At 36.0% G+C, this 13,305-nt stretch overlaps 1 protein-coding gene across 2 annotated transcripts in view; it reads left to right on the plus strand.

The window, feature by feature from the left end:
* ATP10B (ATPase phospholipid transporting 10B (putative)) overlaps positions 1-13,305 on the plus strand; it is a 54,777-nt gene that overhangs the window by 11,974 nt on the left and 29,498 nt on the right. For both annotated transcript variants that reach the window (XM_068698141.1, XM_068698142.1), the window contains 4 exons: positions 1,825-2,029; positions 5,026-5,111; positions 8,052-8,158; positions 12,587-12,718. In XM_068698141.1, the coding sequence (XP_068554242.1) occupies positions 1,825-2,029; positions 5,026-5,111; positions 8,052-8,158; positions 12,587-12,718 (530 nt within the window). The remainder of the gene's footprint in view (positions 1-1,824; positions 2,030-5,025; positions 5,112-8,051; positions 8,159-12,586; positions 12,719-13,305) is intronic.

The following is a 13,305-nucleotide window of genomic DNA, read 5'->3' on the forward strand; positions in this document are numbered from 1 at the left end:
GTCTAGGGTAGCAAGGCAACCCATCTGCTTGTACTAAACTGCTCCTGTAATCTCAGAGTGTTTTATGTTTTAAACAAGCAAATTAAGTTCTCCTGGAAAATCATTTGATATGGAAAGGATTCCTAGTTGCTTAGTGGGTTTACTATATTAACATTATTGTCCACTTTGTAGAGCAATAAATATTCAACATGTACCTGCTTAAATATCTTTGAAATAGAAACTGGTCTGGAATTTTTATTTTTATTTTTTTTGAAAGAGCAGCAACATTAAATTAGCTTACAGCAGACTTCTGTTTCTCAGCGTGATCTTTTTATGTCTGTTGTTGAGCAAAAGAAACAATGACATGCATATAAATAAAGGCAGAAGAATGAACAATGCACAAATGAAAAAATAATGTAAAAAAGAAAAAGTATTTGTTACAATATTGCTTAGCAATATTTAAGTGCCTCTCACATCTACCACTAAATCAATTTATACAATTAGTTTGTTTTGTTTTTTTTTGTATGTTTGTTTTTTCCACCACTGGGAAATGCACAGAATTTAACTGTACGCATAACCTTTGCAGGAAGTTGTTATTTCATGTTGCTTTACAGATAAGGATGTCAGCCAACTGCAAGGGATTGCCTGACAGCATTAGGACTGGCTCCCCTTTACAGAAGACCTGGAAAGTAGGTTAGCAGGAAGTATTGGCCTGACTCTGAAGCAATGCTTGGATGTGTGCCTTTGAATTGGAGCAAAACATTTTATCTTCTGTATCAATGCTCATGAAACAAACACTTAATTGAAAGACAGTATTCTTCAGGCAATAAATGAGGATGATTCAAAACTTCAGTAAAAATGAGACTGAGTCCTTACAAAAAGCCTCTTACTGTGCATCTTGGGTATTTGTGTTATAAGCATTTTTGGTCTTACAGAGGGAAGACCTAAGATGATTCAATTATTTGTATTAAAAATAATATACTCTCAAAAGTTTAGAGTAACTGAGCTGTTGTTGCCTCTGCAGTTTACTCATTAACTAATTTTAAAGCTTATCGTGCAGTTAGTTTGCTTAGTTGATGAAGACCAGTTGAAAGATTAATTATTGAAAAGGTAATGTCAAAAAATGCTATATCCCAAACCATTGAACACTGGTTTGTTGATGTTGTTTGTTTCTTGCCCTTACATTTGCCATTAAACTTGAATTCTAGTTCTTTCGTTCGTTGTTTTTTTTTTTTTTTTCTCTTAATATTAAGGAGCATTTGCATGCTGTTCTACCTTTTACAGATTATTCTATCAAGACTTGAAATTAGCTTTTGAGAATTACAAATTGAAGAGACCTGAAGCAAATATAGCTGTGATACTGGATTATTTCTTTCAGGGTCTATATGTTGATGTTGGAAAATATCTGAGACATAGTCACAGTCAAAACCAATGAATACTGTTGGTGAAATGTCTGAATTTCTTGTATTAAGATACTTTAAAATACCTCTTAGTCTGAGCACCTTTCAAGTTTTACTGTGGAGAATGTAGGCCTAACACTAGAACAAGAAATTTTGTTGTCGTTTTTTTTTGTTGTTGTTATTATTATTATTTCAGGTAGATATTTTATTTTGAATGAGAGATATGGTAAAGTAGTACTATGAAACTGTCTAAAACAGTAATTTCTATTGTGTATTTTGTATATTGTGTAATTTCTAATTATTGTGTAATTGTGTTTTGCTGTCTCTTTTAAAAAATTACAAGTGTGCCACCACTGGCCTATTTTCTTTTATTGAAGCCCTGTTAACCAAGGGGCCTGCCTTCCTAACATAAGCATTTACCCATGATGTTTCTTTAATCCAACAGGAAGGACCGTGCCTATGTTGAGAAGTGTTGGAAAGATGTACAAGTGGGGGATTTTGTGCAGCTGCAGTGTAATGAGACCATCCCAGCTGATATTCTCTTGCTGTACTCCTCTGATCAAAATGGGATCTGCCATTTGGAAACAGCGAACCTTGATGGGGAGACAAACCTTAAACAACGACGAGTCGTGATGGGGTTCTCTGGCCAGGTAAGTCTACTAAAAATGCAGCACATGCAGACAAGGGTTGGTCTGAGCCCATCTGCACCACAGCTGCAGCCACAAAGTGCAGCAGTTCCGATGGGGTGGTTTCTTCAATACACCTGCAAAAATTTTTTGCTGTTACTGCTAATGCCCTGGGCAGAAGGCAGCAGTTTGTCCCAAAAGCTCTCTGTTATTCTTGGACAGGGATAGCTGTATAAAAAGGAAAATTATCTCAGACAGTAGTTGCCTGCAGGAAACTGCATCAATGGATTTTTAAGAGACAATACACAGTACTCAGGTTTGCTACTGAAGCAAGTCTTTCCTATGCATAAGCCATCCACACCCTGCAAGTAGTCAGAGCACATCCCATAGAAAAGCTGCTACTATTGAGTGAATTATTTCTGCATAGAAATTGGAAGACAGCTTGCACACCCCTTCCAGACTGGCTGTGTGCTTCTTTATGGATTTTGCTTCTCTGTTGCAGCTGATGTATTATTGCTCTTTCACCAGGCAGGTACGCTTACAGCTAGGAATTGTTCTGGCTGTTCAACAGGCTGATTGTTCAGCTGGCTACTGCACCAATCTCACGTGGGCATTCTTTACATATGAGGTTTTCCATTTTTTTCTTTTAGAGGCTGTGCTGTTACACAAAATACAAACTTTTGCCTGTCATTTATAATATGAAGAAGTCTTTCAAATCAGAAAACACCCATGTGCTGTATTCAGACCAACTCTTCATGTTTGGTTTTTATATTGTTTTTTTGTTTGTTTGTTTTTATGTTTTGGAGTCATTATTTAGATAAACTGTGTGCCCAGAAGGGTTTATACATATGAAGTCTTGTTACATAGGCAACGTGGAATGCATTTCTGACCATGGTGATATCCAGTGCTCAGGAAGGTCAGAGCTCAAATAATCATTTCTATTACCCTGTTATTTTAAATTATTAATATAAACAGTATGTTGACTAAAAAAAAAAAAAAAAAAAAAAAAACAGTGTGCTAAATAGCATATGAACTGGTTTTAGTGTTCCTGTCTACTACTACTTCCTTGTTCTTTGAGCTTTGTTTAATCTTGTCATTTAAGTGCTCCATAAAACTTCTCATATTTAATTACATCTATAGAGTGTGACTCTTTAAGGAGTAATGAAACATGTATGAACTGAGGTTAGTTCTTTGGTTTAGGATATGCTTAGGAATACTGAATTCACATACCTTTGAAAGATTGAGAGGAAGGAAGCTGTTTTGTTGGTTTTTTTTTTCATTTCTTTTAAGGGATTTTCTAACTTGAATTTTCAATAGTAAAATTCTTGTCATCAGAAGAAAATGTGTTGAGAAGAATCATCTTTCTCTACCCCTTTCTAGCTAGAAACCTATTAGGTTGTTCAATGACTAATGAGCTCTCCATATTCTTTTTGCATCTTGCCATTCTTCTGTTGTAGAAATATTTATAGGATAATCAAATAAGTATTGATTTTTCTCTTGACTTTACTGAGTTGAATAAGATTCAGCAATGATCTTAAAAGAGATGGTAAAAATATTCAACTATGTGGGGCAGAAGGCATACAAAATGCCCTGATATTCATCAAGTTTTTATTTTTCCTCCAAAAATTATTTTTTAGATCAGATTCTCTATTTGTTTATACTTACATTTTATTTTGTATGTATATGTATAAAATCTATGTATTGCTCAGAAAAAGAAGAGCAGGAGAGAGAAAATAATTTAAGAATTAGAGCACATAAAAAAAAAATAAAGAGAGAGAGAGAGAGACTTGGGGGCTAGCACTGTGAGGAATTGCTCTTGCAGTCCGGCAAAGCTTTTATGAATTTCAATGAAGGATTCTTAAGATTTGATTTTCTGAAGGAGTCTAACTGTCTAATTTCTGGAATTCCCTCTTACTTTAGAAGAAGATAAGGAAGCCCAGCAGCAGACCTGATTTCCAGTTCTGAATTTCCTAATGGGAGGAGTTTAGATTCAAGTGGTTTTTAATTCTCTTAATTTTTTTATTACACAGCAATAATGATCCTCTTTCATGTTTCTTGCATCCCATTTTTATTACGTGTTCTTGATCTAAAATCAAAGTCTTCTGTATCTTTTCAGCTGAGAAAGAAATAGTTATGGCAATCATGTACCTTTCCTATTGTCAGCTTTCTGGACTGCTTCACGCAGCCAAATAGCAAGCCTGTTTCCTTGAATAAGGGGGAAATCAAGCAAAAGTGTGTGTCTTGCTTCAGCTCCCAGCTCTCCTGGTACATAGGACTCTTTCTCCCCTCTTCCTTCTTTTTTTTTTTTTTTTGTTTTTTTGTTTTGCTGTTAGTCTGTTTTAGTTTTATTTATTTGACTATATTCAAATTATTCAAGTATGCAAGCTCTTATTTATGATCATGTATTCCTTACCAGTAAAGCAACTTTTCTAATATATTTCAAAATCCGTAGTATTAACATTGAAATTATTTTCAGCTGATCTTGCTTTTGGTTGAAGACTGTTTTGTTTCATAAAGAATTTGAACTTTGTTACATTTACCTTAAATGAAGACAGGTGCATTCACTAACCAGCATCTGTGTTTTCTTGCCCAATACACAGTATTTTTAAATTTAATTTAATGATTTGTTAATCCAGCAAAGGAGATCTGCTATAGTGTGATAATGCCATTCTGAAATAACAATAACAATAATAATAATAATAATAATAATAACAATTCCATTATTTTTCAAAATTAAGTTTGCTTATGGTGAAATAGATTTTTGTTGACAAAAAAAAAGAATTTATTTGAGTGCTATTTGAGAATTTAAAAATTAAAAATATAGGCAGCTATTGCTCTTGGCTGCACCATCTGGCTGTGTATGAATCCAAGGGCAGGGTTTTACCCTTTTTATTTTTTTTAATTTTTTTTTAAATTTTTTTTTTGGTGAAGTGCATTTACCAAGCCCATCTGTATTAGAGTTTAGCATTTCAAGTACTTTTTGTATTTAATGCTCACTCCCAGTGTGTTTTCTTTTGCAGAATACTTTATTTGAACCAGAATTTTTCCAAAACACCATCATCTGTGAAATGCCTAACAATGATCTCAATAAATTCAAAGGGTACATGTAAGTATCTGTAACCCACAAGTTCATTTTGTGCCTCAGCTTTAATATTTTACTTGGGGGAGATATGGAAGGAAGCAACATATTTTGCAGAAATTGATTGACAACACTGTTATCTATTCCTGAACTCAGAAGTCAATATAAAATGTAGACTGAAATCCAGGTTTTAAGGCAAGGCAGGACAGAGGCTTGACATTGAATTTGCAGTTGTTTTATAAAAATTGTTCTCACAAGGCTTCATCTCTTTTCAGAATTCAGATATAAGTGCATTTATATGACCTGAGGGTTAGGCTAAGCTAGATGCTAAATCTGAATCCTTCTTTATGTTTAAAGATATCTGGCTGCATGGTTCTGATGTCTTCATATTTGTGGCCACAGGGAAAAGGTATCCAGGATCTAACAAACAAACCAGATTTTCTTCTGAATGGAACACAAAAGACATCACCAAGAAATCCTAATGAGCCAATGCATTAATCTAAAAAAAAAGTGCTTTTTTTTTGAATGTAAACATAATTGTGTGAGGAAAAAGCTGCATCCTCTGCTCCTCATGTTCTTTCTTTTGTCAAATAATTTGGGATAGGCATAATGGGGAAATCTACACTATCAAATTCAGCAGATGTTTCCTAGGCTACAAGGTCAGTTTGGTACTGCTCATGTCCTAAAGTTCTCTTACTTTCAATTACAGGGCAGCTGCTTCCCAAGGGCCTCTCCAGAATAATCCTTGATCCATGCTGATTCCCACACCAGGGAATTGTCTGAAATAAGTTGCTGCCCCAGACCAAATGCATGCTCCACATCATGCAACAAATTTAAAGAATTTAACTTGTATGAATGTATCAGCATGCCTGTCCACACTCTGACTTGTTTAGGTTTACTAGTAGCTAAACTAATACTTAAAGTCTGCCAGGACACTGTAGAGAGTGTTGCACCTGGCGTAGCTGCAAATGTCAAGATCTTCTGACATCAGTAAACCAGGAGATCCTCACACATTAGCCCTGACTGTTCCTAACCTGGTCTTGAGAATTTCTGCCCTGTCAGAATGATGTGTCTAATAGCAATGTCATTCCCCTCTGCTATGATATCTTAAAATGTAAAAACAGGTCAAGTTTGTATTGATTGCTAGCTGTAGTTGCTGGCTTTGAGGACCGCTGGGCATAATCTAAATTGAAGCAATCCTTCCAATTAGCCTGCTGTAATACAGCACAAGAGCACTGAGATTATATAAATGTAGGCAATATGTCACAAGAAAACACACAAAAACACACCCTTAGGACCAAGGACTAGCTTCAAATTCTTCAAATCTCTGTTGAAAGCCTGTAACAGAAAACTCTTTTGGAAATGTGTATTATCTCACCTGCTTGGTGCAATAGAGGACCTTTCTCTCCCTGATTCAGGGATAGATGAAAGAATTTTCCATGGAAAATGTATTTTTTTTCTTTGGTCTGTTTTAATAAATTATTGATCATCTACCTTCCTGCTATAAGCCTGAGAACTCTCTCTGCTAAAAATGGTAAGAACTTAATGATGTCCATCTGACATGTCCTGGCCACAGCAAATTCTGCTCAAGGGGATGCAGGAAGACTTCTGTTAAGTGATTTCACGAAAGCTAAATCTAGATTTCCAGAGAAAGATGTTTCTGGCATTATTTCTTAAAATGTGTTAACAAAGACAATTGAATTAATATTTATTAACTAATATATTAATAGGGTACACATATACACATATAGGGTACTTAAATCTCATTGCACCAAAGCCTGGGTTTCATATACACAAAATACTCTATAATCACTCCCCTTGTGTTCAAATGCCAGTGAAGCCAACCAAGCATCTGTAATTTGAAGGTGCTTTGGAAATCATACACCTCCACTCCAGTTTACAGCAGTGACCTTCTCCTGCTTTACCACTACAAGCCAGAACTGCCTTACAATCTTCCTCTGCAGACTCTTTAAGCAAACCTATTATTCTACCAGCTTGTAGGTATTTGGCACCTCAACCTTTTTACTCCTCTTATTTTATGTCTAGCAGTCACGTGCAGCTGCAAATAGACATAGGACTGTACATAGCCCTGAGAAAGCACCTTGCCCCCCATTTAAGTAACACTGCAGTTTACTAGTAAATGCAATGCTAAATATCCAATAGGAAGTAGGAAAAGATACATATTCTGAAATAAATCTTTTCTTCTGCTGGTACTTAAATAACAAAACCAGTTGGAGTGGCAGAACTGAAAAATCTGTTTTGGTAGAGATGTCAGGAGAAGCCTACCAGAATGCATAAACAAAAAACTGTGATAAGTAGCTTTCATTTTCAGAGGCAAGTAACAAGTTGCCTGCCTGATGGGGTGCTGGCCTTACAATTTCCATCAAGTTTTCATTGCTCTCTTCTACTAGCAGAAGGATCTGGTGTGTAATGGGACATCTTCAGCCAGGATGAAAAGTCTTACAAACAGCATGAGAGTGAGGAAGAAAGTCTCAGCCTAGATACTCTTGAAGTGAACTGAGATTCAAAGATGAGAAGCCCTGCAGTAGTTGATAAAGAGACAGAGGCTCTTGCAGGCTGCTGATACATTCATCTGAACTTTTACCAGCAGACAAAAGCTGCTCCACTTTCTGAAAGAATTTAAACTGAATTAGGTTGTACAATATATCTTGGCTTCATTTATGAGATACTGAATTCATCACATAAGGTGCTAGGTGAAAGCCAAATTTCTTCCTATTGATATTGTAATACATACAAAATGTCAATGGGCTTTTAGAGATACTTAAACTTCTCTATAACATCTTACTGGAGTCTTTATTGAAGCTGAGTGAAATACAAGCAATACAGGGCTTTCGCAGTTCCTTATTTTCGACTTGAATTAGACATGCATGCAGAAATTTTGTTTAATACTGTTTCAGAACAGAAAATGACATAGCTTTATTTTACTTTTTTTTTTTTTTTCCCTAGGGAAAAGCCAAATAACGAACGGATTGGTTTTAACATTGAAAGCCTTTTACTTCGTGGATGTACAATCAGAAACACTGAGGTTGCAGTAGGAATTGTTATATATGCAGGTAAAAAGTTGTAAAAAGTTCTTTCTATAGTATTCATAGAATCTCCTTGTAAATATCCTTAAGTAAATATGCGTAGTCTAGCATCACACCACAATTTAACATTTTAAGAAATGATAGTACAGAGGGAAGAATACATAATTTTTTGAAGTAAAGCTCTTACTCATCCATCTCCAAAGGCAACAAGTCCTGCACTGGGTCTCTGGCAAGTGACAGTATCCTTGCGTATATCAAGTATCTTGCTACATTTATGCCAAAATGTCTGGTCAAGTCAAATTTGATAAGGTGAGTTTAACTCTCAGCTCTGTAGCTCTGATTATAATGATAATTTCATTGGTTATAAAATCTATAGTGCTGTCCTTAGAGGTGTCTCATTGGCTCCTCAGGGCAGAAACTGATGCAGTTTAAGAACCACCCAGCAAAAAAAAAAAAGTAGGTTAGTTTTCATCATAAAGCCAACTGGTGCCAGTGCCAGCACATGGAAAGCAGTAGAAAAGCAGCTGGAGGTTACAGAAGAGGTGGCAGCCCCACAGGTTTGTGCTGACACAGACAGTGTGTGTCCTTGCAACTGTGTATTTCATGCAGTAATCTACATGAACCGTGCAAGATGGTGTCAGTGCTCAGATCAAGCGCAGCAGTGCCAGGTTCAGCAGTGGGTCAGCTCATTTTTTTCTCAGCTTCTTTTGCCTTTGGAATGTTACCACCACTTCTATTCAGTGAGCATGATTTATCATTGACTTTGATGGCTGTGCCCTCTTCTGCTTCAGAAGCAGCCTATCAACTACCAGTGTATCAATTCTTTATACCCTCTTTATTTGTTGATGAAATAAAAGTCAGGTTAAAAACAATGATTAACATCACTATTGGTTATTTTTACCTTTCTGGAAGTCATGTCACCTGTTGTATGTCTAACCAGCAGCCTGGGAGGCCTCAAGGCTGAGCTACCTAAGAGTAATAAGTCACCATTTTTGCAAGAGTCATTTACCTTACATTGACCTCCACAATTCATAACATTTTACCTAATAATCAGCCATTTTATGTCATTGCTATAGAAGTGGACTTTAAATGGCTATAGCTCCCAGATATTTCCAAAATAGCCTTCACCTTGTAGGTCTTTCAACACCTGTCTTTCTGAACATCACAAGTGAGGATGGTACCTACCAGACCAAGGAGGAGTGCCAGACAGAGGAGGATTCCAAACCTATCACTCATTTTTTGGAGCAACTATATAAATTCTCTATAGGAATCATACCCTGTAGAATGGGAGTAACTTCACAGATTCAAAGAATGGTCTGAGTTAGAAGGGACCTTTAAATATCATCTAGTCCAGCCCCCCTGCCATGGGCAGGGAAATCTTTCACTAGATCAAGATACTCAAAGTCCTATCTGACCCAACTTTGAATACTTCTGGGGCATAACTTCTCTGTATCACCACCCTCACAATAAAAAATGTTCTTCCTTGCATCCAATCAAAATCCAACCTCTTTCAGTTTAAAACTATTGCCCCTTGTCCTGTCACTTCAGGCCCAGGTAAAAAGTCTTCCTCTATCTTCTAATAAGCTCTCTTTATATATTGCATGTATAACATGCAATATACATGTTATACATGCAATATATAAAATATATATATATGCATATATATATTTAATATGTATTATATATATAGTAATACATGTATTTTATTTTTTTTACATATTTATATTGTTATATACTAAAACATCTCCCTGGAGTCTTCTCTTCTGCAAGCTTAACACCAGCTCTCACAACTTTTCTTGCTGGGAGAGGTGTTCAAACCCTCTGTTCATTTCCATGGCCATCTTCTTGACCCATATCAACAGGTCTTTTCTTCTGTAAGGATTTCTATTTTTCTTCTCTTTGGTCAAGTCATTTTTCAGTATGCTCCTTTCAACATCAGCACAGATTCCAATGTGGGTCTCTGTTAATGTTGCTTAAGCTGCCAGCAGCAAAAGCTGGGAGTTTTAAAGTGATTCTCAAGATGTGTTTTCATTGGTCTGAGTAAGTCTTCAACTCAATTTCCAGTTGTCATCTTATTGTTAATGTCAGTATAAAAGTTTATCCCTTTTCTTCTAAAATTAGACTCATTTGAGCCAGTACCTGCTTCATTTCTTGGTTTCTTTGACATTTATTATATTCTGGCTTTTAATCATGGTCTCTGACCTTTTCTGAGTATCCAAGATCAGTCACATTACAACATGGCATGTTCTCTATTTTTATAACCCTATTATTCCTCAAACTTACTATCTAATGGAAGTCTTTGTGAAGAGCCAAGCCATCACTTGATGTGATTGTTTAGCCTGTGTAGTTCTCATCTGACCCAAGTATGATTTTGCTTTTCATGGTTACCCAAATGGTTCTACACAAAGCAATAGTGCTAATGCACCAAAACCTAATTACAGACCAACAGCCAACATAGTTTTCTCATTGCAATAAGGACAGCAGCAAGAATTATATGCTTTTCAAGTACTAAAGTACCAGAATTAAAACAAGTTTTAGATGAGCCTATTGGCATCCAGAAATTGAGAGATCATGTACCAGTGGGGTGATAGGTGAGGTGCTGCCTTACACGGCATACAAAACCATGAGGACTCTAGGAGAAAAAAAAAAAAAAGTTTCTCGTATTTCGGATATTACATTTCTTGCAAAGTGATATATTTATTAGAGGCGTGCAGAACACTCCTTTTCCTGTTGGTCAGCTGAAGTGGAAGGGAATAACAGAAGTGAAATTTGGAAATAAAGCTCCTCACATTTTCTTGCTGAAACAAATCCATCAACATTTGTTTGAGGGCTTCTGCATGGACTAGCTGGCTTTGTCATATTTTTTGTTTGCTTTTTTCAACACAAAAAACTCTATTAAACCTGCTGTAAAAGAATAGTGAGGAACAAGGTTCGCACAGCTGCTGGAGGAACAGAAGTGCAGGCAGTAGTACTCCCCATTTCTGTGTAACTCGGTGGCTAGAGCATTTGTTCACTGAAGGGAAGACTTGGCTTTCATTCTCAGTTCTGCCTACATGGGACTGAACACACACCTCCTGCTTCACAAGTTGTATTCTGAATATCTGTGGAATAAGCAGGTTATACATGAGTTGGAAAGAGAGGAGCACTGATGGTATAAACTGGTCCCACTGACATAGCTCAGGGTTGTGTAAATAATTGAATGTTCATTGAAATAGGAAGCCAAGAGTCCCAGCTCTTGGGTGAATGTCCTGAACATAAGGCTGGAGGGTAATTTTCTGTCTTGTGGTCTCCCTCAGTTAATAACTTTTGATGTAAAGCTGGAATTAATCCAATAGGAGTGATTAAATCATACCTTACTCTCAGCTTTCAGTTAAAATTCTCTAGGAAAAGCCAAAAGTTATATGGCAAACAGTACCTCTCACATGCTAAACACACATATAAAACACACACACACAAAATAATAGTAAAATACAAGTCTGTATAGCCTGTATTTTCCAGGGAAAGGACTATAGGAATAAACATAAAATATACTATTTAACATAAAATATACTATTTAATATAGCAACAGATGGTATCCAAATATGCTAATTGTGGAGCCACGGTTTAGATAATATTAATAAAATACATGTAGAAAATGTAGAAATGTAGAAAAATTTTGCTTGTTAGCTTCTTAAAGAACTCCTCTTTTTCCATTACAAATATACCAACTGAATTTTAATTCAGTAAGTTTTATGATTTGGGTGTGCTTTTTTATTATTATTTCTTGTCCTACTGTTTTGTTAGCACTTAACATCCACACGATTTAAAACTAAGCAACGATAGTATCTTTCACTGCTGGATCTAATGTCAGATACTGTTTAAGTTAATGTAGGAAATGTGTCTAGTGGCTTCTAAATAGCTGATGAAAAATATTTTAAATGTTTTTCAATTATAGGTGTTGGGAATCAGTATATCACTTAATCATGTTGATTGTAAAATACCAAAATTCAATATTATTGCTGTTTTTCCTTCTATTCTCAGGGAGACTTGGCTGTTATGTAGGAGCACATCTGTGCTTTTGAGTCTCAGAAGATTTGAATATTGATACAAACCTTTTGTTCTTGTTGAATCTGCTGTCTTTTGGGAAGTAAAATATATGTTACAGCTGAAAGCTGTAATATAATGGAGGTCTTCTGTAAACCCCTTATCATAGAATCATAGAATATCCTGAGTTGGAAGGGACCCTTAAGGATCATCAAGTCCAACTCTTGACACCGCACAGGTCTACCCAAAAATTCAGACCCCTTGATTTAGTCTATCATATGTTCTGATGTACAGTCAAATGAGAAGATGGTCAATAAAATTACTGAATGAAACCAGAGTTAAATTAGCATTAGTTGTGAGCATCCTGCTCCCACATTGTGAAATGCTTTAAAATATATATACTACATAAATATATCTATTTGTGTTTTGAAGGTCACGAAACTAAGGCCATGCTAAATAACAATGGTCCTCGTTATAAGCGCAGCAAGATAGAGCGACGGATGAATATGGATATTTTCTTATGTGTGGGACTCCTGTTCACAATGTGCCTTGTTGGAGCCATAGGTATGAAGCACTGATAAAAGTCTTCCTTCTATTTGATTGTTTTTTTCTATATGATGATTAAAACTGATCTTATATGAGCGAGATCAGATCTAGAGCTGAAGGCCCAATGCTTTTGGAGTCTTTAGGCTCTTTTGTCTTCCAATATACAAGTTAAAATGTCAAATCTGAACAATTCAGATGGAAGGAATGTTGGCCATGGCTATAAATATTTCACATAAGACTTGTCTCCACTGTGGTAGAATTTGTGTAAAGAAAGGAAGTGAAAGTCGTTGGGTTAATGCATTATAGGAATCGGTGCTAACAAATTGAGATATGCTTCCTGAGTGGATGTTTGTTCTCCATGTGTAACTACAGAAGTAAAATGATGTAGCTTTACTTTCATTTTAGTAACATTCTCCTCTAATACATTCAGGGTGATATTAGCCAGAGGTATCCAGTTTTCAATCTGTGAGCTGCACACAGGTAATTCATTCAGTTTACAATCTCCACAGCTACCTTCCTTCCCAAAGGTCCCTTTAGCAGGCTGAGATGAATTAAGTGTTTAGTTAGGAACAGTCTGCATTTTTCTGGGGGCTTTACAGTGCCTT

Source organism: Anas acuta, chromosome 14 (genome assembly GCF_963932015.1).
Source record: "Anas acuta chromosome 14, bAnaAcu1.1, whole genome shotgun sequence".
NCBI classification, from domain to species: Eukaryota; Metazoa; Chordata; class Aves; order Anseriformes; family Anatidae; genus Anas; species Anas acuta.